This window comes from Mobula birostris, chromosome 7 (genome assembly GCF_030028105.1).
Source record: "Mobula birostris isolate sMobBir1 chromosome 7, sMobBir1.hap1, whole genome shotgun sequence".
NCBI classification, from domain to species: domain Eukaryota; kingdom Metazoa; phylum Chordata; class Chondrichthyes; order Myliobatiformes; family Myliobatidae; genus Mobula; species Mobula birostris.
Window position 1 is genome coordinate 169,421,858 of NC_092376.1, and position 27,849 is coordinate 169,449,706.

The 27,849-nt window shown below is 44.2% G+C and overlaps 1 protein-coding gene across 1 annotated transcript in view; it reads left to right on the plus strand.

Moving 5' to 3' along the window:
- The first annotated feature begins 9,993 nt into the window (after positions 1-9,993).
- LOC140200988 (uncharacterized) overlaps positions 9,994-27,849 on the plus strand; it is a 30,750-nt gene continuing 12,894 nt past the window's right edge. Inside the window, exons 1-5 of the mRNA XM_072264625.1 lie at positions 9,994-10,054; positions 20,202-20,543; positions 22,060-22,329; positions 25,140-25,478; positions 25,592-25,852. Of these exons, the coding sequence (XP_072120726.1) occupies positions 9,994-10,054; positions 20,202-20,543; positions 22,060-22,329; positions 25,140-25,478; positions 25,592-25,852 (1,273 nt within the window). The remainder of the gene's footprint in view (positions 10,055-20,201; positions 20,544-22,059; positions 22,330-25,139; positions 25,479-25,591; positions 25,853-27,849) is intronic.

A 27,849-nucleotide genomic window follows, 5' to 3' on the forward strand; every position in this document is an offset into this window, starting at 1 on the left:
AATGTATGTACTGTATATGTCCCCGTATATTAGCTGACATTCATTTCCTTGTGACCTTTCACAGTAGATACAAGAAACACAATCGGATCAATGATGACTGCAAACAAGCAAAGTGAAACGTCAACAACTGTGTCAATACAAAGAGAAAACAAAAAGAACAATAACAACAAATCAATAAATAAATAATATTGAATACAGGAGGCCTAGAAAGTGATTCCATAGGTTCTGGAATTAATTCAGAGTTGAGATGAGAGAATTCATCATTCACTGTTCAAGAACGTGATGTTTGCGGGAATTTAAATGATCCTAAACCTGGTGGTGTACAACCTGGGACCACTGTCTCTCCTTTCCAATGGCAGTAGTGGGTAGGGAGCATGGCCCAGATGGTGGCGTTTTGAGACCAATAGCATCTAAAATGACTTTGTGCTCTTTAACTTCCCATTTTTGAACCCTGCTCTGTTTTTCTTCTAAGCTCAGCAGCATTGAGCAACAATGATATCCATGTCTTGAACTAGAAAGGAAGAGGAAGTTTGAGGCCATGTTGTTTCATAAGAGATAGCATCAGTGACTGTGCAGAGTGAGACTGGGGACCACAGCTTATTGTGTGTCTCTGTACTTGGACCTTTGCTGCTGAATCTCTGTCCTTCAACACATCTCTCTTCCCACAATGTAGACAGCCTCACTACAGTCTCACTTCAGGGAAAGGATTGGTTTAAACAGAATGTAAAAACTGATCACTTGTACCTTTTGATCTTTTAGTCGACTAGTTCTTCTGTTCAACCTTAAACACTCAGCATCTATGGAAAGAAAAACACAGTTGATTGTAGCAGTAAGCCTTTGTCCTGAAATATCAATTGTTTCGCTTTCTTGACTTTTATAACGTGGCAAATATTTTCTGTTTTTACATTAGTTTGCTATATTGCTTTATCTGCTTTTCTCAAGTTTGTCAATGAAAGGGTGTTTAGCTGACGTTAGCAACTGCCACTTACCATGAAACTGTTTTAGACCATAAGACATAGGAGCCCAATTAGGCTATTTCGCCCCTCAAGTCTGCTCTGCCATGTCAACTTGGCTGATCTATTTTCCCTGTCAACCCCATTCTCCTGCAACAGAAATTCCTCCTCATCACCGTTCTAAATCGATGTCTCTCTATTCTGAGATTGGGCCTTCTAGTACTAGACTCCCTCACAATAGGGTACATCTAATCCATATCTACTCTATCTAGGCCTTTTAATATTTGATAGGTTTCAATGAGATACTTCTCAATCTTCAAAATTCCAGCAGATGCAAACCCAGAGCCTTGCAACACTCCAGAATCATTTTTGTGAACCTCCTTTGAACTTTGTCCAATGTCACACATCTTTTGACAGATAAGGGACCCACAGCTGCTCACAATACTCAAAGTGAGGCCTCACCAGTGCCTTATAACGCTTCAGCATTACATCATTGTGTTTATATTCTAGTCTTCTCAAAACTAATGCTAACATTCCATTTGCCTTCCTCACCACCAACTCAAACTGCAAGTTAACTCTTGGGGAATCCTGAAAGAAGACTCCGAAGTCCCTTCGCACCTCACATTTTTGAATTTTCTCCCCATTCAGAAAATACTCTCCTTTTATTCCTTCTGCCCACGTGCATGACCATACACCTCCCAACACAGTATTCCATCTGACACTTCTTAGCCCATTCTCCTAATCCGTCATACAAAGTCGTACCGACCAATCACTCATTTTGCCAAGATTTCATCCACCTTATTCTGAACATTACATGCATTTAAATATAGAACTTTCAGTCCTTTATTCTTCGCCCTTTTGAATATCGCTTCTGTTGTATAATTTAACTCTTTGGTCTGTCTGTATTTGTACCCAATCATTAACTTGTCCTTCCATACATTCATGTTACACCCATCATCTACTTGTAAACCTGCTGGCTCATCTGCACCATTGGCTGCCCACTTGCTTTCCTGACAGTCACCCGGGTACCTGACTCCAGGATCTTAGGGGTGACTGTCAATTACCACCTCAGTTGCCTGTATGAGACAAAGATCATCAAGCTGCAGCTCCAATACCTTAACAAGTTCTCTGAGGATCAGAAGTTCAGTGCACCTGGTGCCAATGTGATTATCCAGGATGATGGAGGTCTCCCAGAATTCCCACATTTCTCAAAAAGAACACAACACAGCCCCTGGAGCCATCCTCACTGCTATAACTGTGTACCGACAGATGAGGAATGGAGAATTGAGAAGAAGAAACTTCCAGTTAAGTACCTCACACAAACTTGATAAAACTATGGTGGAAGCTATTGGTGGAAAGTATGGAGAGGGTGCAGAGGAGATTTACAAGGATTTTGCCGGGATTGGGGAGCATGCCTTATGAGAATAGGTTGAGTGAACTTGCCCTTTTCTCCTTGGAGGGACAGAGGATGAAAAGTGACGTGATAGATGTGTATAGGATGATGAGAGGCATTGATCGTGTGGGTAGTCAAAAGCTGTTTCCTCGGGCTGAAATGGCCAACATGAGAAGGCACAGTTTTAAGGTGTTTGGAAGCAGGTACAGAGGAGATGTCAGGCGTAAGTTTTTTACACAGATAGTGGTGAGTGCATAGAATGGGCTGCTGGCGACGGTGGTGGAGGTGGATGCGATAAGGTATCTTAAGAGACTCCTGTAAAGGGTACATTGAGCTTAGAAAAAATAGAGGGCTAGGGGTAACCCTAGGTAACTTCTGAAGTAATTACATGTTTGGCACAGCATTGTGGGCCAAAAGGCATGTTTTGGCTTGGTTAAAAGGCTGGTTTTCTACGTTCCTAAAACAAAGCCTCCCACTCAAACAGTTCCACTCACACAATGACCACTCCAACAATGGATGCTCTGTTTGTATCTACCATATGTTTATTTGCCCTTGCTAATGATTGCTGTTTCTTCGGGCCATCGGAAAATGGCGAATCCCGCGAATACTCATTCTTACATCTGATGCATGGACCTGTGAAGTGCCTTCTCTCTCTCTCTCCCCCAACACAACTAGGCTGCTGGAAAATTTGCATTGATTCTTCTTTTATTCTAGTGATGAATATCAATTCTTTAGTTTTCTTTTTAATTTTGTTCTTCTGGTTCCTTAAGAAATATTCTTGTGCTGTTGTAGGATTCACTGTCAGCAAGTGGAACTGTCATTACTGATGTGAGAGGAGACTATCTTCCAGACCAAGTAAGGCAGCTTTTGATCTGAAATTTATACAGGGAAGGATAAATGCCTATTTCAGTCATTGTTATCGTCAAAATGTCTAAATGCATAATTAACTTTAAACAATAAGTGTTCCACATTTGTTTTGCTGGTGATGACTTAGGTTCAGATTTAACACAAAGCAAACATTGGTTATTTGTAACTAAAAATGTAATAGTACAGATGTTAAAAACTGGAAACAAACGCATAAAATTCTGGAAAAACTCAGCAGATGAAATACATGTAGAAATAAAAACAGAGCTGAGCAAACTACTCAACAGTTTGTGCCATGATTGTGGAGAGAGCAAAAAATGAACCAATATTAGAGGCTGATGTTTTACCAGAGAAAAGACAGATCATGGAGACAAAGAGAAATCATGGTACTTCATGACATTAATTTTGATATTGAGACATGAAAGATGTATTGTGCCTCTGTGGCAGCTGATGTGCTGTTTCTCAAGCTTATAGTAGGTGTCATTATAACTGCCCAGTCGATAGAACAGAGGTAGGTCAGAGTGGAGTTAGAATGAAGAATTAATTTGACATGCAACAGGAAACTCTTTGTTGTTACAAGGCAGTCACCTGATATGCATTTGTTTTTTCCATTGTCGATGAGACTAACTTTCAGACAATTAATACGGTATATTAGATTGTGAAATGTGCAAGTGAATCTCTGCTTCAGTAGCTTGCAATGTTTCAGTTCTGGGATAACGGCAGGGAAGTGGAATAAAGGGAGGTGATGCATGTCCTGCAGTGGTCTGGGTAAACGCTGTGACTTGGTGAAGATAATGATGCAGCCGAGGGAGGACTGTACTTTCAAGATGTTTATAGCAAAGACTTGTCTACCGGTGGAATTTTGTTAAAGAAAGCAGAAATTCCAAAGGATGACCACTGAAGTCCATCAGTTTTAATGAATACCCATCACCCACCAAATCAGAGAGGAAGCTGGGCAATTTCAGAAAGTGATAGGTAGACATGTTTTGTGGAGACACGTTTGCATAGTGGATAGCAAAACGCAATTACAACACCAGAGTCATGGGTTTAATTCTCTCATAGAGTATGAGGAGTTTATACATTCTCCCCATGACCACGGGGATTTCCTTTGGATGCTCTGGTTTCCTCCCACATTTGAATCATTCACAGGATAGTCTGTGAATTGGTCGCATGTATGATAAGTTGGAACAGGCTCGTTCGGCTGGCAGGTCCTGTTACTGTGCTGGAACTCTACATACGAAAAAAATCCAGAGATAGACTGTATGAAAATGCGTGCAGAGTGCAAATTTTCAGCAAAAGTAAAGAAAGATTTGAGTCCTGTACAAGGGTAGGAAGCAGAGCCAACAGATCTGTCATTGTAACAAAGAAATGGTTGAAGAAGGGAGCCCAAGTTGAATAGAAACTTCTCCACCTATAGTACTGTGTAAATGTGTGAGGCAAATATATATAGCTAGGGTGCCTCAGATTTTGCAGAGTACTTTAGTAATTTTATGTATTTCACTAACCAACATGTCAAGGAACCAACTAGAGAGCAGGCCATTCTGGACTGGGTATTGAGCAATGAGGAAGGGTTAGTTAGCAATCTTGTCGTGTGAAGCCCTTTGGGTAAGAGTGACCATAATATGGTGGAATTCTTCATTAAGCTGGAGGGTGACATAGTTAATTCAAAAGCAAAGGTTCTGAACTTAAGGAAGGGTAACTTTGAAGGTATGAGGTGCGAATTAGCTAAGATAGACTGGCAAATGATACTTAAAGGGATGACGGTGGATATGCAATGGCAAGCATTTAAAGATCGCATGGATGAACTGCAACAATTGCTCATCCCAGTTTGGCAAAAGAATAAACCAGGGAAGGTTCTGCACCCGTGGCTGACAGGAGAAATTAGGGATAGTATCAATTCCAAAGAAGAAACATACATATTAGCCAGAAAAAGCGGCACACCTGAGGACTGGGAGAAATACAGAGTCCAGCAGAGGAGGACCAAGAGCTTAATTAGGAAAAGGAAAAAAGATTATGAGATAAAGCTGGCAAGGAACATAAAAACTGACTGTAAAAGCTTTTATAGATATGTGAAAAGAAAAAGATTGGTTAAGACAAATGTAGGTCCCTTACAGTCAGAAACAGGTGAGTTGATCACAGGGAACAAGGACATGGCAGCCCAATTGAATAACTACTTTGGTTCTGTCTTCCCTAAGGAGGACATAAATAATCTTCCGGAAATAGTAGGGGACCAAGGGTCTAGTGAGATGGAGGAACTGAGGGAAATACATGTTAGTAGGGAAGTGGTGTTAGGTAAATTGAAGGGATTGAAGGCAGATAAATCACCTGGGCCAGATGGTCTGCATCCCAGAGTGCTTAAGGAAGTAGCACCAGAAATAGTGGATGCATTAGTGATAATTTTCAAAACTGTTTAGATTCTGGATTAGTTCCTGAGGATTGGAAGGTGGCTAATGTAAACCCGCTTTTTAAAAAAGGAGGGAGAGAGAAACTGGGGAATTATAGACCGGTAAGCCTGACATCGGTGGTGGGGAAACTGCTGGAGTCAGTTATCAAAGATGTGATAACAGCACATTTGGAAAGCGGTGAAATCATCAGACAAAGTCAGCATGGATTTGTGAAAGGAAAATCATGTCTGACGGATCTCATAGAAGTTTTTGAGGATGTAACTGGTAGCGTGGATAGGGGAGAACCAGTGGATGTGGTGTATTTAGATTTTCAAACGGCTTTTGACAAGGTCCCACACAGGAGATTAGTGTGCAAACTTAAAACACATGGTATTGGGGGTATGGTATTGATGTGGATAGAGAATTGGTTGGCAGACAGGAAGCAAAGAGTGGGAATAAATGGGACCTTTTCAGAATGGCAGGCAGTGACAAGTGGGGTACCGCAATGCTCAGTGCTGGGACCCCAGTAGTTTACAATATATATTAATGACTTAGACAAGGGAATTAAAAGCAGCATCTCCAAGTTTGCAGATGACACAAAGCTGGGTGGCAGTGTTAGCTGTGAGGAGGATGCTAAGATGACTTGGATAGGTTGGGTGAGTGGGCAAATTCATGGCAGGTGCAATTTAATGTGGATAAATGTGAGGTCATCCACTTTGGTGGCAAGAACAGGAAAACAGATTATTATCTGAATGGTGGCCGATTAGGAAAAGGGGAGGTGCAACGAGACCTGGGTATCATTATACACCAGTCATTGAAAGTGGGCATGCAGGTACAGCAGGTGGTGAAAAAGGCGAATGGTATGCTGGCATTCATAGCAAGAGGATTCGAGTACAGGAGCAGGGAGGTTCTACTGCAGTTGTACAAGGCCTTGGTGAGACCACACCTGGAGTACTGTGTGCAGTTTTGGTCCCCTAATCTGAGGAAAGACATTCTTACCATAGAGAGAGTACAAAGAAGGTTCACCAGGTTGATTCCTGGGATGACAGGACTTTCATATGATGAAAGATTGGATCGGCTAGGCTTATACTCTCTGGAATTTAGAAGATTGAGGGGGGATCTTATTGAAATGTATAAAATTCTAAAGGGATTGGACAGGCTAGATGTAGGAAGATTGTTCCCGATGTTGGGGAAGTCCAGAATGAGGGGTCACAGTTTGAGAATAAAGGAGAAGCCTTTTAGGACCGAGATGAGGAAAAACTTCTTTACACAGAGAGTGGTGAATCTGTGGAATTCTCTGCCACAGGAAACAGTTGAGGCCAGTTCATTGGCTATACTTAAGAGGGAGTTAGATATGGCCCTTGTGGCTAAAGGGATCAGGAGGTATGGAGAGAAGGCAGGTACAGGGTTCTGAGATGGATGATCAGCCATCATTGTACTGAATGGCGGTGCAGGCTCGAAGGGCTGAATGCCCTACTCCTGCACCTATTTTCTATGTTTCTATGTTCTGATGCAAAAAATCAAATTTCATAACATACGTGAGTGATGAAAAGCATGATTCTGATATGGGTCTCAATTGTGGATGGAGAATGGGAAGGGAGCATGGAGAGAGGATCATAGATGGGAAAAGGGTAAGGGTGATGGGAGAGTGACATTCTGTTATGATGAATAAATAAATTGTCAAATACCTTGCCTGTTGTCTCAGGACTGGGTGTGTCTGCGCCCGTGCCATCTCCCAATCCTGGCACTACTCTGCCACCTGTTCCACACCCTCGCCACTTCCAATATTGTTTGCTCTTGTCAGATTTACAAAGTCATTCTCCTCTCAACATTCATAAATACAGTATACTGTAAAAGTCTTAGGTCCACTCTGGTTCTCTGACTGCCCTGGATCATTTAATTTTAATTTGCTGATGAGACATCAACCATCTCAAATTCAGCACTCCTCTCTCCTCCTCCACCATTTTACCTCAGAACACACTGCTCTCCGCTCTCCACACCAATCTCAAATTTATTATAAAACCAACCGACAGAGGGGGTGCTGCTGTGGTTTGGCAGACTGAGTCTACATCCTGAGGCCAGGTGGTAACTCTCAGGCACTTCTTCTTACCTATGCTTGAAGAGGACCCCACTCTGGAAAAGTGACTCCATCAACTCTGGAGAACTCACATCCACTGCCACCAAACTCATAGCTTACTTACCCCACACTGCTCGCTTCCACCTACTACCCAAAATCCACAAATCCAACCATACAGGTAAGCCCTTTGTCCTTGCTTGCTCTTGCCCCACTGAAGAAGTCCTCATATTCCAATTCCATTCTATCCCCCTGGTTCAATCCCTTCACCTAGCTCCATTAATTTTCCCATGCTCTCATTCTCCTAATTAACTTTGAATTCCCAGGTCCTGAGGTCCTCATTTGCGCCGTGGGTGTCTAGTCCCTATAGACTTTCATAACCCATCAAGGAGATGTTAAAGCTTTCCACTTCTGTCTTACTAAAGCAACCAACCAGTTCCCTTCCACCACCACCCTACTCCGACTGTTAGAATTGATCCTCACCCATGACTATTTTCTTTCAGCTCCACCCTTTTCTGCAGACTTGAGGGTGAGCCATGGGCACCCACATGAGGCCCAGCTACGCCAGACTTTTCCTTGACTAAGTCGAGAAGTCCACGATCCAAGCCTACCCCGGTAATGCTCCCCACTTCTCCTTCCGCTACACTGAACACTGTAATGGTGCTGCTTCATGCACCCATGCTGAGCTTGTCAAATTCATCAACCTTGGCTCCCACTTCCACCCTGCTCTAAAATTCACTTGGTCCATTTCTGACATCCATCTCCTTTCACAATCTGTCTGCTTTGCTGGAAACAAACTGTCGACCGACACCTTTATAAACCTCCCAATACCCACGGTTAACTTATCTACATCTCTTCCCACCCTGACTCCTATAAAAATGCTATTCCTTTTTCTCAGTTCCTTTGACTCCATCTGTTCCCAGGATGAGGGTTTCTTTTCCAGATATCAAAGATGTCCTCCTTCTTCACATAACAGAGTTTCCCTTACTCTACCATTGTTTTCAGAAAGGGCCAATTAACTGTTAAATGAGACTGGTACTGCTGAAGCAGGCACTGATCTGTCCAGAGCCCAGGCCTTTTCATCGTACATGGTCATCAGCTTTCAGGATGAAAGCCTGTATATTCATTAACTGGATGTAAGTCAATTGCAAAATGTGTTTCAAAAGGAAAAACTGACATTGTGCACTGGGCAGACTGTTAGTAAGACTTTTGTGCTTTGACCATCGTCGGGTCTCCTGGAGAGGTTGGAAATGAGGATTACACCAGTATTGTTGAGTAACAGGTTTTGAAATTCATGTCAACAATGATGACAGACGAATAGTGAATGTCCATGTAAGGATGGACCAAGTCACAGAGTCGTGAGAGTACAGCACAGAAACAGGCCCTTCGGCCCATCTATCCCTGAATGAGATGAAGATCTTGCTGTTCCTTGCTTTCCATATTGCTTTCATGTCAGTGGAGAATGCTGGATTCCAGGGTGCTGTTGGAGAAACTGTTGCCATATCACCTTCTTTATGGTGGGACCATGAGTCTACAGTGAACCAACAGAGAAAGGAATCAGTATCTGAGAGTATCAATAGGCACCTCTTCCCGACGGCCAATCTATTCTGGATATCAGTGAGTGTCTTTTGTTGTTATAGCCTCACACTTCCATTAAATTAGAGAACATTACTTTATATCTCTCACATACACTGTCAATGTCAGAGAATAAGAGAAGCATGAGATCTCACTGCCCACCTCCTCACAACATCCTGCTCTGATCTGGTCCATTTGCCATTTGGCTGGTTCATTAGATTTTCTGATCATGTCAACTGTCAACAAGTGTTTGTTGGGATTTGCTGATACTCGTTCCACAACATGATGTTACCGTGGAGACCTCATCAACACATAGGCAGACACAAGAATATAATAACTTTTCTGACTTCATATCCTCAGTGAGATCAATTTGTTTAGTTCCTGAACAGTGCAAATTATAACATTTTGGGACAATTTCAACAAGTGTGCTGTTCTTTACTATTCTCACAACTGAAAGAGGAACTAAAACAATGCTGTCATTTTCTTTGGAAATGAAAAGAGTCATCTTTATCTATATTGTGACAGGAAGAATGTGTGACTGTGAACAGTTACAGTTTACAACTGGAATGAGCAAAATACTTTGTTTTTCTTTCCTTCAGACTCTGAGGTGTTAAATCATTAAGTAAATCCACTCCAGATTTACCTCGGGTCATTTCAGAAGACTGGATCTACACGTTTCAGTATTTGTTTCACTCTGACAGGGAAAGGGATGGAATTTGCGAACTGAAGTTTTAAACTGGCTGCAGCAAAATGTCTTCTCTTCTGATATTCAGTTTATTGGTTTCGCTCCTTCAGTCTGGTTTCACCCAAAGTAAGTACTTTAGCTCACCGATTAGTCACTGTTATTTTCTGCATTTTCAGTCCTTGTACATTTCAGGTGGAACTGTGCATCCGGTGTGTCTGGGCTTTTAGCTGTTCCTTCAGTAAAGCTGTACACAAGAAGAAAATGATGTGGATGGTATGTGGGTGTAATTTGGAGATGTGCACCAAGGATATTCCGACAGGTAAGGTGCTGTGGATATTGTTCAACAAAACAGGTGAGGCGGACTGGAACTGAATGATTCGGAGGTTAAAAGAGTTCAAGATGGTCTTACGGAAACATACAAAATTCTGGAACGTTTAGAGTCAGGCCAAGAAAAATGAAAAAAAAAAGATCTTTTTTGTATCCTAGTGATTGTTCAGGATTTTCAGTTGTGTAGAGCTGTGTGCATTTTGTTATAGCAAGTAAAGGGATCAATAGCATTCTGGATGTTGAAGGAATTATGGAACATGGGGTCAGTAGAAGAAAGTGGTGCTGAGGGTCAGGTTAGACATGATCTTGTTGAATGATATAGCAGGAATGACGGGCTGAATGGTATACTGTTGCTTCGATTTTTTTATTATTACGTATTGAACAAAAAGGCTCCTGAACAAAAGGGCAAAAGGGGATAACCACACACATTTAAGTACTCTTTTCATTTCTATTTCATGCTCATTATTTATTGTTATTTATTTATAGCTGCATTTTCACAGTTTGTTGTCTATTGAAAACACAAAATAATTTGCAGATGCTGGGGTCAAAGCAATACTCACAACACGCTGGAGGAGCTCAACAGGCTGGGCAGCATCAGTGGATAAGATCGGTCAATGTTTCGGGCCGGAACCCTTCATCAGGACTGTAGAGGGAAGGGGCAGAATGCCCTGTAAAGAAGGTGGGGGGAGGGTGGGAAGGAGAAGGCTGGTAGGTTCCAGGTGAAAAACCAGTAAGGGGAAAGATAAAGGGGTGGGGAAGGGAGGCAGGGAGGTGATAGGCAGGAAAGGTGGAGAAGGAATAGGGGAAAACACAATGGGTAGTAGAAGCAGGCGGAACCATGAGGGAGGTGATAGGCAGCTGGGGGAGGGGGCAGAGTGACATAGGGATAGGGGAAGGGAGGGGGAGGGAATCACCGGAAGTTGGAGAATCCTATGTTCATACCAAGGGGCTGGAGACTACCTAGACGGTATATGAGGTGTTGCTCCTCCAACCTGAGTTTAGCCTCATCATGGCAGTAGAGGAGGTCATGTATGGACATATCTGAATGGGAGTGGGAAGCAGAGTTGAAGTGGGTGGCTACTGGGAGATCCTGTCTGTTGTGGTGGATGGAAAGTGTCAAAAAATGGAATTTTTGCAGTTACTGTTTTCAGTTTCAGTGTTAATTACTGAAGATACTCTTCAGTCAATGGTGCTTTTTAATCACATGTGGAGTTGTATTCTTGTCTTGCATGCTATTTATACAGACCAATTCATTATACTGTGTGTCGAGGTCGTACCTGGGGAGACAGAGACAGATGCAAAATAGAGTGTACTGCAACAGAGAAAGTGCAGAGCGGGCAGTCAATTAGGTGCAATATCTGAACGAGTTGAACTCAGATAGAGAGTCCAGCTAATCATACTAGGAAGCTGTTGAACATTCTTTTAACAGTGAGATAGAAGCTGTCATAGAGCCTAGAGATACCTGCTTTCAGTACAATGTATCTTCTGCCCAGTGGAAAGGGAAAATGGACAATGCCTGGAGAGGGTGGGCTTGTCGATGATGTTGGCTGATTTACTGTGGCAGCAAGAAGTATAGATGGAGTCCCTGGAGGTGATGCTGGTTTCCACACTGTGCTGAGCTACTTACGGAGCTCGACATTTTCTAGTAGTCAAGTGTGGAATAGTTGCCACACCAAGGTATGATGCATCCGGATAGGATGATTCCAATGGTGCATCAATAAGAGTTGGTAATGGTGGATAGGGACATGTGAAATTTCTCTTACTTCCTCTGGAATTAGAACCGTTAGTGAGATTTGCTTTTCATAGTACCTTTGAGGTAGGATGAGGACAGGTTCCTGGTGATGTTCACTTGGTGTGTTTGAAAATCGGCAACAAAATTTCAATCTCTAAAAAAAGTTAAGTTTGGAGGAGCCATCAGATTGCTTAATATTATATTTTAGATAGGATACTTGTGTCCTCAGAAATTGAACAGTACAGCACAGCAATGGGCTCTTTATCCCACAGTGTCTATGTCAAGCATGATGGAGCTGGTGGTAGACCTGAGGAGAGCTAAGGTACCGGTGACCCCCTGTTTTCATCCAGGGGGTCAATGTGGACATGGTGGAGGATTACAAATACCTGGGCATACGTTTTGACAATAAACTGGACTGGTCAAAGAACACTGAGGCTGTCTACAAAAGGGTCAGAGCCGTCTCTATTTCCTGAGGAGACTGAGGTCCTTTAACATCTGTCAGACGATGCTGAGCATGTTCTACGAGTCTGTGTTGGCCAGTGCTATCACGTTTGCTGTTGTGTGCTGGGGCAGCAGGCTGACGGTAGCAGACACCAACAGAATCAACAAACTTATTCGTAAGGCCAGTGATGTTGTGGGGATGGAACTGGACTCTGTCACGGTGGTGTCTGAAAAGAGGATGCTGTCTAAGTTGCATGCCATCTTGGTCAATGTCTCCCATCCACGACATAATGTACTGGGTGGGCACAGGAGTACATTCAGCTGGAGCCTCATTCCTCCAAGATGCAGCACAGAGCGTCATAGGAAGTCATTCCTGCCTGTGGCCATCAAACTTTACAACTCCTCCCTTGGAGGGTTAGACACCCTGTGCCGATAGGCTGGTCCTGGACTTATTTCATAATTTACTGGCATAATTTACATATTACTATTTAACTATTTATGTTTCTATTACTATTTATTATTTATGGTGCAACTGTAATGAAAACCAATTTCCCCCTGGGATCAATAAAGTATGACTATGACTACGATGATGCCAATTTAAACTGTACGACTGTCTGCACATTGCCTGTACTGCTCTCCTCGTCTGTCTTGTCTCGAGCTTGTTTAAACACCTCTTCAATGTTGCTCCTGTATCTGCTTCTACTAATTTCCCCGGCAGCAAATTTCAGGCCCCCTCTAATCTCTCTTATAAAAACTTGTCTCATAAATTTCATTCAAACATTCCCTCTCTCACATTAAATCTGTGCCATCTGGTGTTTCACTTTTACACACTGGGAAAACAAGTATCTCATTTATGCCTCTTATAACTTTATAAAATTCTCCAAGATCTCAGCTTGGCATTGGAAAAAAAACAATACATTTGTTTAATTTCTCTTTATAGCTAATACTGTTTAATTCAAGCTACATCCAGCTGAGACTCTTTCCCAGCTCTCCAAAGCCTCTAAACTGTCCACACTTTCTGTTTCACTACGACTGGAACAGCACACACCACTCCAATGTGGCATAACCAATGGTTTACACAGCTGCAACACAACCTGCTGACTTTTATACACAGCACCCTGACCATTGAAGGCAAGTATACTGCGAGGCTTCTTTACCAATCTATCAGAGACCAGTGGACTCGTACCACAAGGTGCTTGTGTACATCAGCAGCCCTGTGGGACATGGCATTTACTGTATATTTACCTCTTGCAATTGATGTCCTCAAGATCAACACATCACATTTGTGTGCATTAAATTCCATCAGGCATTGCACTGTCCCAATTTATAACTGGTTTGTAAACTGCTGAATTCTTTGACAACCTTACTCATTATCCACAATTTGCTAACATACCAAATTCCAATTTTCTCCAAATCATTGACATATATCAATGATCGTTGTGGTATATGACTGGCAACAGGCTTCCCATCAGACTAACACCAATCTACCACTTCCTTCTGTCAACTATGGCCAAACTGATTTCGAATTCCATCTACCAACTCTCCATAGATCCTATGTGGTTTTATGTTCAGTATCAGTCAATCACTAGGGATCATGTTGAAAGCTTTACCATGTCTGTGTATACAGCATCAAGTTTGTAAGACAAGATGCCCCCACGTAAGGCATACTGATTATTCCTAAAGTTGGTTGTCCAGATGTGAGAACTCCCCCTCCCTAACAAGATTTTCAAACAATTTCCATACAACTGATGTAAGACACCCTAGCGTGTGTGGATTTTGTGAATAAAACATACGAGATTCATTTTGTGTGCATAACAAAAGCCACAGCCCTTTACTTCCATTATGTACAAACCAAACACAGTCACTTTACACTGATATCATTACATCGGACACGGTTTCTTGAAGTGAACACAACAACTCAAGGATGGTGTTTGTGAATTATGTAGGACAGCTTCTATTATGAACAATATGTGTCATCTGTCACCCATTACCCTACAAGGGCTGCCCCAGAACTCACCAAAACCATAATTGTCAGTCCGTCTGGAGGTCGTATAAGCCACCTGGCTTGGGTCTTATGTGCCTTGGTTGGAATAACAACATGTCTCTGGCTCATCCTGGGATGTGCTGACACCCACATGGTCATGTTGTTTCCATTGGTAGGTGAGACTAGAACTAGGGGACATTGCCTCAAGATTCAGGGGAGAAGATTTAGGATGGAGATGAGGAGAAACTGTTTTTCCAAAAGAGTGGTGAATCTGTGGAATTCTCTGCCCAGGGAAGCAGTTGAGGTTTCTTTACTAAATATACTTAAGAAACAGTTAGATAGGTTTTTATATAGTAAGGGAATTATCGGTTATGGGAAAAAGGCAGGTAGATGGAGCTGAGTTTACGGACAGATGAGCCATGATCTTATTGAATCGCGGGGCAGGCTCAATGGGCCAGATGGCCGACTCCTGCTCCTGTTTCTTATGTTCTTATGTTCTTGTATGTTGTGCTGCAAAGGGTATGATAGTGGAATCATCCAGGACTTGTGGGCTAATTTAAGACAATCTTCAAAAATGCATTCAGGTTTACCTTTCCAAACTACAATAAAACTCTTTTTGCCCCTTTCAAAAATGCAGAATAGACGATTGTAAGAGGGCTTAAGGAGGGATTGATGTGCGCCATTGCAGACAAAAAGGAACGAGGCGGAACATAGGTCAGCTGGAACCCAATAAAGCTGTATGGCATGGTGTGAGATAGGAAAAGGATTAAAGGAACTGATTTCTCTGAGGAAGGCAGATTGTTGCTGAGAAGCCAACCAAGTAGTCATGACATCAGGAATAAAATCACCCGCAGATAATGCCACTGCAGATGAACAAACTCACTGTGGAGGTCAGCAAATCGTCTTTTGGAGCCATCCCAAAACTCAGGGGGACCCACAGGAGATGATCGTGCCAATACTTGACCATCAGAGCTGTCTTTAAGGAACAGTGAAACTGCTCACACAGGCCATTGGGTTGCGGGTGATATGCTATGGTGTGATGTAATTTAATACCGAGCTTCAGGACCACTGCAGCTCAGAGGTTGGGTGTGATTTGGGGACTGCGGTCAGAAGAAATATCAGGTCGGGCCCTGAACCGAGTGACCCAGTTATTTTTGAATTCCCGAGCCATGTCCGCTCCCGTCATTGACACTCCAGAGACAACCTGTAGCCACCTGGTGGTGAAGTCCACCATGGTAAGGAGGTGTGTGAAACCACAGTGGTGGGCGGTGAGACGACTAACCCTGGTCTACATTAATGATTTCAAACCGTCTCTCTGGGACCTCGAAAGCTTTGCCGGTGCCCGCATATGACAATTAATCTTGCACTCCAGTCTCGCACAACCTTGCTAAGGCCATGCCACACGAACTTTAGAGCAACCAGTTTCAGTGAAGCCTTCCCGCCAAGTTGCGAGAGGCTCTGAATGGAGTTATAAACTGTCTGCCTCCATTTTGCAGGCACTATGGGGTGAGGGCGACCTGTTGAGACATCACACAGGACAGAAACTCCAGCGTCCCTTCAGCACGTGACCTCTATCCTGTAAGCCTCTATTCGGTAGTTTGGTCGGATGCCATGCCAGCTTAGTCAACCCTGATGTGTATGGCATCAATGGCGGGCTATGACAGGCAATCAGCCACAACATTATTTTTCCCTTCAATGTGCTGTATGTCAATTATGATTTCCAAAATACAGGCCAGGTGGCATTGCTGCCATGCAAACCAAGGGCCAGATGCTTTGGCCATCACATACACAAAGGGTTTGTGGTCATTGAACACTGTAAACTGCCAACCCTCCAGTAGAAAACAAAATTGACAGATGACCAGATGTAGACTACGGAGCTCATGGTCAAACGTCCCTCAGAGGGATGGAAGATCCAGCTGAAGAACACAAATGGCTACCACACTCCTCTAACCAACTGTTCACGCACGGCACACACAGCAGAGACTAAAGAGTCAGCAGTGATGGCTGTAGGTTATTGGCGAACAGGTGCGCCTGTTGAATCATGCTCGAAAGAGCTTGTTTGGTATCATCAAATGCTCTGATCATGTCCGCTGACCATTCAAGAATGTGATTGGGGCTCTGCTTTTAAGGGCACTTTTCAATCAGAGCAAAATTTTAGCAGTTTGTGGAATTAAATGGTGATCGAAATTCATCATACTTAGAACTCTATCTGTGCTTCAGTAGTGCGAAGCAGTGGAAGTCCGTAATAGTGGTGACCTTTGACTGCTGGGACTAGAAGGTGGCCAAGAAAGTTGATAGTAGACAACCAGAACAGGCATTTGGTGGGATCAATAAGCATGGAACGTTGGCTTAAGCGCTTGAAAGGTGTTCGGTTTTGGATGCACTGGGGACAAGAATGTCATCCAGGCAAACAAAAAGAACATCTGAATCTTTTAACATAGAGTTGTCATTTTCAGCCCCAGTGGCACGCACAGAAACTCGAATAGGCCAGACGGGTTTATAAACATGCAGTTTTGGGAATGTTCTCACAGCATGTTGGCAATGAATGGTAGCTCCTGAGTAAGTCCACTTTAGAAAACTTCATCTGCATGACTAAACATGCTGAAGCAACTTGAATATGTGGTTCTGGGTAATAATCGGGTGTGGTGGTCTCTTTATGTTGGTGGTAATCACTCCATGGACAGCAACCACCATCGGGCTGAGGGACCATCTGGGGAGGTGAAGCCCGAGGGTGATTCGACCCATGTACAACGTCAAGCATCTCCGTGTTTACAGTCTCAGCTTTTGTTTTGGCCAGCTTTTCTGACACTTGTCTACACGGACGGGCATGGAATGATGAGCCAGTTGTGCAAGTGTGGTGCCCAATCCCATGCTCTGTGACTATAGTGGAAATCATTGCATTTACATCGCTATTGGCCCATAGGAGAACTTTGCTTGTTTGGAAATCTGCCACTCCCCCAACTGCTGCTGCTTGGTTAGAAGATGTAATGTTTTTTCTGAAATTAGAAAAGATTAAATTCACTTTGAGGGGGTCTGTGAAAACGTTCTATTGGAAATGGGGACCTTCCTTATCATATTTTGGGAGTCTTAAGGAATTACCTACTAGTTGAGGGCATTTGATTGCACTTGGGAAGTTGCCTCCCATTTAACACGCTTATAATTTACCTCACAGGGTGGTTGATGAATTGTAAATATGAGTGTATTTTGGATCATCTGATATGTTGCAGATGTGTGTGAGCCGTCATATTGAAGTAGTGTGGGGGTATGGTTGTGAAATGTCCGTACTTGTATTTGTGAATTGTTGTGTTGTAAATATATTAGCTGCCATAATTTGTTCGGGGAGGGCGGGTGGGGGGAGGTTTGTTTTGGGGGTACAATACTAAAGCAAAATGGAGGAAAATGTAATCCATTATATATTCTGTATTGTGTCATTCCTTCAATAAAAAAAAAAGTGTGGTGCCCAATCCCATGCTTTGTGACTATAGTGGAAAATGTGGGTTTGTTGAGGTTTGTGAATTCGCCCAGCAAGTGAGTGAATTCACATGTGCTGGTGCGTAGAAACATGGGAACATAGAAAGCCTGCAGCACAATACAGGGCCTGTCGCACACAGGAAATCTGCACCAAGCAGATGTCTGGCAAATCTAGCCAAGACAATATTCCATATCGTCCACTGAAGCATCGCGTCACCTGTCGTGTCCCTGTTGCCACCGGCAGCCTCCATTGAGGATCCTTTGCTCTCTGCCTTATCGACGATGCCAGCAGCACACTCACTTCAGCAGCAAGATCACACAGCTAGTGTCACCAGCACATCCACTGCCAATTTCTCTCACCCTCCTCTCCACGCTAATACTGACCCCTGTCGATGAGCAATCAGAGTAAATTTTGTCTATCATCCCTTTTCAATGTCAATTGTTTTGTTTCAATGATACATGACTGTAGCCATGACTGCATTGAGCATACAGTATAATTGCCCATTTGTATTTGTAATGGATGCCACCTTGGTAAAGCAGGCAACATAATCAAAGACTCCTCCCATCCTGGACATCGCTTTTCTCCCCAATCCCATCGGGCAGAAGATGCAAAAGTCTGAAAGCATTTATCATCAGGCTCAATGAAAGCTTCTGTTCTGCTGCTGATGACAATGCAATGGATCTCTTGTACAATAAGATAGATTCTTGATCACACAATCCACCTCACCATGGCTTTGCAGCGTATTACTTGCCTATACTGTACTTCCTCTGTAACTGTAACAGTTTATTCCGCATTATGTAATTGTTTTCCCTTGTCCTGCCTGAAGTGCTGAAGCGATTATATGAACTGTGTGGAAGGCAGCTTAACAAAGCTCCCTTACCACTCCTCCCACAGTGTGTATCTCCCTCCCCACCCCTCCCACAATGTGTATCTCCCTTCACCACTCCTTCCACAGTGTGAATTTCCCTCACCACCCCTCCCACAATGTGTATCTCCCTTCACCACTCCTTCCACAGTGTGAATTTCCCTCACCACCCCTCCCACAGTGTGAATTTCCCTCACCACCCCTCCCACAGCATGGAGTTCTCTCACCATCACCTCCCAAAGTGTGGATTTCCCTCACCACCCCTCCCACTGCATTGTATTCTCTCACCACCCACCTACAATGTGGAGTTCCCTCACCACCAACTCCCACAGTGTGGAGATCCCTTATCACCCCTCCCACAATGTGGAGATCCCTCACCACCCCTCCCACAGCATGGATTTCCCTCACCACTCCTCCCATAGTGTGAATTTCCCTCACCACTACCTCCCGCAGTGTGAACTCCCTCACCACCCCTCTCACAGCATGGAATTATTTTGCACACTTCCACAGTGTGGAGTTCCCTCACCACTCTTACACAGTGTGTAGTTCCCTCATCACCCCTCCCGCAGTACAGAGTTCCCTCACCACTATTCACACAGTGCGGAGTACCCTCAACACCACTGTGACAGCCTGGAGTTCTCATACCAGCACATCCCACAGTGCAGAGTTCCCACACCACCCCTCACACAGTGTGAATTTCCTTCACCACCCTTCCCATAACGTGGATTTCCTTCACCACCCCTCCCACAGTGTGTATCTCCCATACCACCCCACCCACAGTGTGTATCTCCCTCACCACCCTTCCCAGTGTGTATCTCCCTCACCACCCCTCCCACAGTGTGTATCTCCCATACCACCCCTCCCACAGTGTGTATCTCCCACACCACCACTCCCACAGTGTGTATCTCCCTCACCACCTTTCCCACAGTGTGTATCTCCCTCACCACCCCTCCCACAGTGTGTCTCCCTCACCACCCCTCCCACAGTGTGTATCTCCCTCACCACCCCTCCCACAATGTGTATCTCCCATACCACCCCTCCCACAGTGTGTATCTCCCTCACCACCTTTCCCACAGTGTGTATCTCCCTCACCAACCCGCCCACAATCTGTATCTCCCTCACCACCTCTCCCACAGTGTGTCTCCCTCACCACCCCTCCCACAGTGTGTATCTCCCTCACCACCTCTCCCACAATCTGTATCTCCCTTCATCACCCCTCCCACAATGTGTATCTCCCTCACCACCCCTCCCACAGTACAGATTTCCGTCCTGTACCTTGGTACATATGATAGTAATGAACCACCTTACCTTTTTAATTGTGTTGGTGGTTTTGTTGTGTTCAACTGTTAAAATAGTAATACTGCACCAATGGAACATTGATACCAAGTGAAATAGAATGAAACATTTGTGATTTCATGTTCTAACATTTTCATTGTTTCTCTTTTTTAACAGAAAATCTGAAACATTTTTATATTTTTGATAAGATAGATAAAATTGTGTTCACTGGACTGGACATTCCTGGAAATGGCTCTGTTGGCTGGGATTGGAAACCAAGCTACAAGCAAGGCACACAGCCACTTGTGACATTTTATAAAGATGGATCCAGAGGGTGGAACCCACGTTGGGAAATACACTTCAAACGCTATGGCATCTTTCATGTTATGAACAATAAGGCTGGTACCATTGATCTGATAATTACTCAGCCCACATCTAAATTTGCAGGATCTATCATCTTGGTGCAAAGAGAGCCCAGTTATGAAATCTTGAAGCAATATGAAATTTTTGCGATCAAAGGTAAATGGGACAAAGATTTGAAAAGTGTAAAAAATGTTTTTCTTCATGAATAATTTACTTTCCAGTACTGAACGTTTTACAGGGATCATGTGAGGTTTGTTTTCTCTGCTCATTTACACTCACAGGGAGAAAGTTCTGTTCATTTTGGTAAACACAAAATAATCTGCAGATGCTGGGGTCAAAGCAACACTCACAACATGCTGGAGGAACGCAGCAGGTCGGGCAGCATCCGTGGAAATGATCAGTCAACGTTTTGGGCCGGAACCCTTCGGCAGGACTGAGGATGGAAGGGGCAGAGGCCCTATAAAGAAGGTGGGGGGAGGGTGGGAAGGAGAAGGCTGGTAGGTCCCAGGTGAAAAACCAGTAAGGGGAAAGATAAAGGGGTGGGGGAGGGGAGGCAGGGAGGGGATAGGCAGGAAAGGTGAAGAAGGAATAGGGGAAAACACAATGGGTAGTAGAAGGAGGCGGACCATGAGGAAGGTAGTAGGCAGCTAGGGGAGGGGGCAGAGTGAAATAGGGATAAGGGAAGGGAGGGGGAGGGAATTACCGGAAGTTGGAGAATTCAATGTTCATACCAAGGGCCTGGAGACTACCTAGACGGTATATGAAGTGTTGCTCCTCCAGTCTGAGTTTGGCCTCATCATGGCAGTAGAAGAGGCCATGGATGGACATATCCAAATGGGAATGTGAAGCAGAGTTGAAGTGGGTGGCAACCGGGAGGTCCTGTCTGTTGTGGCGGACGGAGTGGAGGTGCTCGACAAAGTGGTCACCCAATCTGCATCGGGTTTCACTGATGTAGAGGAGGCCGCACCGGGAGCACCGGATGCAATAGAAGACCCCAACAGACTCACAAGTAAAGTGTTGCCTCACCTGGCCAGCTGAACCCTGACATTCCATCAGGTTCAGGAGCGGGATGTGGTAAAAAGTTAATTCCCTCTGCTCTGCCTCACTGAATTTGGTGTAACCAGACTGAGAGTTTGTGTGCCCATTGTGATATTCTGTGTCGGAGACCCAGCACTCTCTGTCCTGTAGCAAGACACAAGTGCTGATCACGGTCAGCTCCTGAGGTCAGTTTGAACCGAGTCATTGGACATGTTACTACTCACCCCACCCATCTAATATTCGGACCAAATATTGAAAGGCTGAGATAGATCAGATGTGCAGATGATGTTTCCGATAGTGGGGGAGGAGAGGACCAGCGGGCACAGACTCAGACTACAAGAATTTCCCATAGAACAGAGGTGAGGAGGAATTTCTTTAGCCAGAGGGTGAAGAATCTACGGAATTCATCGCCACAGGTGGCTGTGGAGACCAAGTCACTGGTTGGATTTAAAGCAGAGGTTTAAATAAAGGTTCTTGATTAATAAAGTTGTGAAAGATTACAGGGAGAAGGCGTATGAAAGGGGTTGAGAAAGAAAATAAATCAGCCATGTTGGAATGGCAGAGCAGACACAAATGTCACAATAGACTAATTCTGCTCCTGTATCATTTTGTCTTATGGTCTTATTTCTCACAGTTGAGGTGGGACCACGGTGTCCTTTGGAGGGCAGTGACATCACCCTCAGCTGTACCATCTCCAGACTCCCAGATACCGTCAGTCTCCACTGGAAACCAGTGGGCTCATCCCAGCAGAACAGGCGAAACACTGATCAGATCCGCCTGAATAACACCGTCTATCTGATGGTCCGACTCGTTACAGTGGAGGATGGGAAGTTGTATCAGTGTGAAGTACGGGAAAACGGAAACGTTGTTATAACAGGGAAAGCAGACTTTACTGTAGACACGGGTAAGTGTTGTTACCTCACTGTACGTATTGGGCTGGAATATATCTGTCTGGTAGGAAGTTGTTAAAAATAGTACAGGAAGAGTTCATGGCCAGGTCTAAATGGATATTTCTCATTAATATTTACAATGCAGAAGAAATGGAAATTAGTGAATTCAGGCCAGAGAAAAGTGATAACGTGACGCATATCAACATTATGAAGGAGGAGACATTGGCAGTCCGTAAACTATGGAGTCGTACAGCATGGAAACAGGCTTTTCAGCACAACTGGTCCATGCGGATCTAAGCTCGTCCCATTAGTGTCACACTTTGTTCGGCAGAGAAGAGTTGAAATGAAGGATCTGTTTCCCCACCGTTTAACCCTGTGACTGAGATCTGGGGTTTATAGGGCATTAAAGAAAATAATACATAGATCAGGAGGAGCAAATCTGCAGTGGGAACAATTTCAAATTACATCATTACAACTTGAATTGAATTGACTTTAATTCTTACATCCTTTGTGTACTTAAGGAGTTAAAGTCTTTACATTACGTCTCCATCAAAATGTGCAATGTGCAATTTATAGTAATTTGCAATACATAGTATATACAACAGGACAGTCAATAAAACATAGAAATACAATTGTATCAGCATGAATTAGTCAGTCTGATGGCCCGTTGGAAGAAGCTGTTGGTCCTGGCTTTTATGCTGAAGTACAGTTTCCCAGATGGTAGCTGCCTGAACAGTTTGCGGTTGGTGTGACTTGGGTCCCCAATGGCCTTTCGGGCTCTTTTACACACCTGTCTTTGCAAATGTCCTGAATAGGCGGAAGTTCACATCTACAGATGCCCTGGGCTTTCCACACCGCTCTGCAAAGTCCTGCAATTCAGAGAAGTACAGTTCTCGTACAAGGCAGTTATGCAGCCAGTCAGGACGCTCTCAATTTTGCCTCTGTTGAAATTTCTTCGGATTTGGGGGCCGATACCAAACTTCCTCAACGGTCTGAGGTGAAAGAGCTGCTGCTGTGTGTTTTATACTACACAGCCAGTTTGTACAGAGCATGTGAGATCATCACTGATGTTTATCTCGAGGAACTTAAAGCTGTTCACCCTCTCAACCCCAGTCTATTGAGGTCAATAGGGGTTATCCTGTCTGCATTTATTCTGTAGTCCACAACCAGCTCCTTTGTTTTTGCGACATTGAGGGAGAGGTTGTTTTCTTGACACCACTGTGTCAGGGTGATGACTTCTTCTCTGTTTGCTACCTCACTATTATTTGAGATTACGCCAATCAGTGTAGTGTCATCAGCAAATTTAATTAGCAGATTAATTAACATTCATACAGTCATGGGTATACAGAGAGTAAAGGAGGGGGCTTAGGACACAGTCTTGAGGGACACCCGTTTTGAGGGTCAGAGTGGCAGAGGTGAGGGAGCCCACTCTTACCACCTGCTGGCGATCTGACAGGAAGTCCAGGATCCAGTTACACAAGGCAGAGTGAAGGCTGTGGTCTCTGAGCTTCTCGTTGAGCCTGGAGGGAATTATGGTTTAGAATGGTGAACTGCAGTCCAAGAACAGCATTCTCACATAAGTAGTTTTGATGGGAATCATACCGATCATTCAATATGTCAGCGCAACATTCTCCAACTCGGAGACTAAAACCAATCATAATCACGATTCAGTACTGTAAATGTTCAACTGCAGTGGTGGATATTAAAGTGTTACTCATGTACTCAGTGGTGGATATTAAAGTGTTACTCATGTCAAAGTGTTACAGTGAAGGAGGAGTCAACACGACAACCACCAGCACTTCCAACTCACGCTCAGCGCTGGGTCCCGGTTCACATAGCAACACTGAACAACAAACCATTCTCTCTCTCAGTGACCTTTCCCACCAAGTCTTTATCGTATTTGATGTGATTCCAGCTTCAGTGGCAGACTCGGGCTTCAGCGTGAATCAAGTCCCATGCGTGGACCAATGAGATGTTGCAGCACTTGAGGCCCATTCAGAAACTGCAGCTGAATATGTGACTTAAACAAATTAGGAGAATGGGCTATTTTCTAAGCAGGGAGAAAATTCAAAAATCAGGTCAAAAGAAGCACAATCGTCCTCGTGCAGGATTCCCTGAAGGTTAGCTTTCAGGTTGATTAAGTGGTAAGGAAGGTAAATGCAGTGTTAGTAATCATTTTGAGTGGTTTAGGATATAATAGCAAGGATGTCAAGGCTTTATTAGACATTATTCAAACTGGACTTGGAGAATGGTTAGCAGCTTTGGGTCCCTTCTGTCAGAAAGGGTGTTCTGGCTTTGCAGAAGGTCCAGAGGAGTGTCATCTGAATGACTCTGGGAATGAAAGGGTTAAGAATGTGGAGTATCTGATGGTTCGAGGCCTTTCCCCTCTGGAGTTCAGAAGAATGAAGGAGGTCTCATTGAAACCTATTGAAGTTTGTAAGGGCTGAACAGAGTGGGTGTGGAGAGGATATTTCCAATGGTGGGAGAGTCTAAAATGAGAGAGCACAGCCTCAGAATAGAAGGTCATCCATTTACAGATGAAGAGGGTGGTGAATCCTTAGCCAGAGGGAGGGGAATCTGTGCAATTAATTTAAAGCAGTGATTGATAGGTTCATAATTAGTCAGGGCATCAAAGGTTAACAGAAGAAGACAGAAGAAGAGTTGAGAGGGATAATAAATCAGCCGTGGTGTAATGGCAGAGGAGACTCGATGGGCTGAATGGCCTAATGTTGCTCCTATGTCTGATGGTTTTATGGCAGCTTCTCATCACTCGCTCCCGAATGGCATTGTAACATTTTAACGAGTTCTCCTCTCTTTCATGCAGATCGATATGATAAACGTTACACACTTCATCGCTCAGTTACGGATCACAGTGAATTCCACCTCCTCTGTTACAGTCGTTTTGTGCACAACTGTGCTCTCTGGACTTGGCTGTCACGTCTTCATCAAAGTCCGAAGAAAACAGTTGCAACAGCATTGGAATCTCAGCCCGTGAATGTCAGTGAGAGCCACTTTGTGAATCGATTGATGTTCACAGAGACACCTTTTAACGGCAAGAATTTCAGTATGAGGGTTTTTCCTGTGGTGCTTGAAGATGCAGGAGAATACAAATGTACTCTGGGAACAAGTATACTTAGGACTATCACACTAATCACAGTTAAAGGTAGGAGACAGAGTGTGTGACTACAGATTTCCCAAAACCACAGCATTTTGCTTTTGTGCAGAATGTCGCTCCTGTTTTTAAGGAGACTAATAACGTTTTTCTTGTTTCCACAGTCATGGCTGAACCGTCTGATACAGTGACTGAGGGAGACACCGTCACCCTGAGCTGCTCTGTGTCTGACGCCACTGCATCAACCAGACTGGTTTGGATCAACGGAGACGGTGAAACTGTTGGAGACAAAACACTGACTGGGGAAGAGAAATCACTGAGTCTGATCGTACAGAAAGCTGACAGAGGCAGAGGGAAATGGACGTGTGGTGTGTTTGATCAAGACGGACTCCGGATTATCGTCCCAGATTATCAAGAGCGCAGTGGTGAGTTACTGCGGGTTTGATCTTCATATTGAGAAACATGATCACATTTTGTGTCATTAATTGTTATATTTGCCACCAATGAACCCTCTTTAAATTCTCTGTGGGAGACTCTCTAATGGGGCTGGTTGATCTTGACGCTTTTGTGATCCACATGTTCTTCAGAAGACGTAAAGCTTGTTTCTACGATCGTTTTATTAAACATTACAGGGACAAAGGAAAAAAGAGAGGGAATAAAGGTGCTCTGGTTATCTTGTACCAGACAATTGAAGTTCGAATTTAACCAAAAACTTAAAAATTATCGAATTAACTATCTAGATGTGAGGAATATAATACATGCCTCTGTAACTAAGAATATTCCAGAAAAATACAGAAGTAACTTTAACCACTAAAGATCTCAGTGTGCAATCACATTTATATTGGTGATTATATAAAAATACGGTGAAACTGTTGGAGACAAAACACTGACTGGGGAAGAGAAATCACTGAGTCTGATCGTACAGAAAGCTGACAGAGGCAGAGGGAAATGGACATGTGGTGCTGTTGATCAGAAAACTCTCCAGCTTTCAGTACCATATAATCTGGAAGTCAGAGGTAAGAGTCTCGAGTTTTTCCCAATGTACCAAGTTTCATAATGAGGCTTGGTTCTGTTTGCGAGCAGTGACTTTTTTCTTCCACACTGTGTGGGAGAATCCCACGGAGGTAAAGCTTGGAATTACAGTACTGTACAATAGTCTCAGACACCTACAGCATGGATGCCCCAGACCTTTGCACAGTACAGTATTTGTCAATGTGAGAGGAGAGCGAGTTTGTAAATCCGGTGGGAAGTTAAAGATTTTGGGAATGGAGTTGGATGGGCACTGCAGCAGAGGGGTGGGACATGTGACAGAGAGGTGGGGCATGTGACGGGGGGGTTCTGAGGTGGGGGGTATATGACAGAGGGGTGGGATATGTGACAGAGGGGTGCTGAGGTGTGGGACATGTGACAGAGGGGTGCTGAGGGGTGGGATATGTGACAGAGGGGTCCTGAGGGGGGGGGACATGTGACAGAGGGGTGCTGAAGTCTGGGACATGTGACAGAGTGGTGAAGAGGTGTGGGACATGTGACAGAGGGGTGCTGAGGGGGGGGATGTGACAGAGGGGTGCTGAGGTGTGGGACATGTGACAGAGGGCTGCTGAGGGATGGGATATGTGACAGAGGGGTGCTGAGGTCTGGGACATGTGACAGAGGGGTGCTGAGGGGTTGGATATGTGACAGAGAGGTGCTGAGGGGGGGACATGTGACAGAGGGATGGGACATGTGACGGGGGGTGCTGAGGTGGGGGGCATATGACAGAGGGGTGCTGAGGGGGGCATGTGACAGAGGGGTCCTGAGGGGGTGGGGGACATGTGACAGAGGGGTGCTGAGGTCTGAGACATGTGACAGAGCGGTGAAGAGCTGTGGGACATGTGACAGAGGGGTACTGAGGTGGGGATGTTACAGAGGGGTCCTGAGGGGGGGAATGCACAGGTGCTAATTGGGGGGATGCACGGGTGCTGAGGTGGGGGAATGCAAGGGTGCGAAGTTGGGGAATGTGCAGGTGCAGACACAACAAGCCATGAGACACCAGGCAAGGACATTTGCTTCCAAACAGTTGTTTTCTTGATCATTATGGAATGTTTCTCTGTTGCTTCACGTTCCCTCCCCTCTCCCTGTCCCTTTTCCCAACAATGATTTCCCTCTCCCTGCCCCTTCCCACTCTCAGTCCACAATAGAAAACTGTATCAGAATCTGATTAATCTTTATTCACATTTGTCATGAAATATGTATTTTTTGCAGCAGCAGTACAGTACAATACATAAAATAACTGCAGTACTATTCCAAAGTCTTAGGCACATCAACTGTATATATGTACTGAAGACTTTTGAACAGTACTCTAGTTTGTATTGAAACCAGGTTTGTGTATGTGTGACACAACCTATCTTCTAAACTCTAGTGAATACATATCCAACCTCCCTAG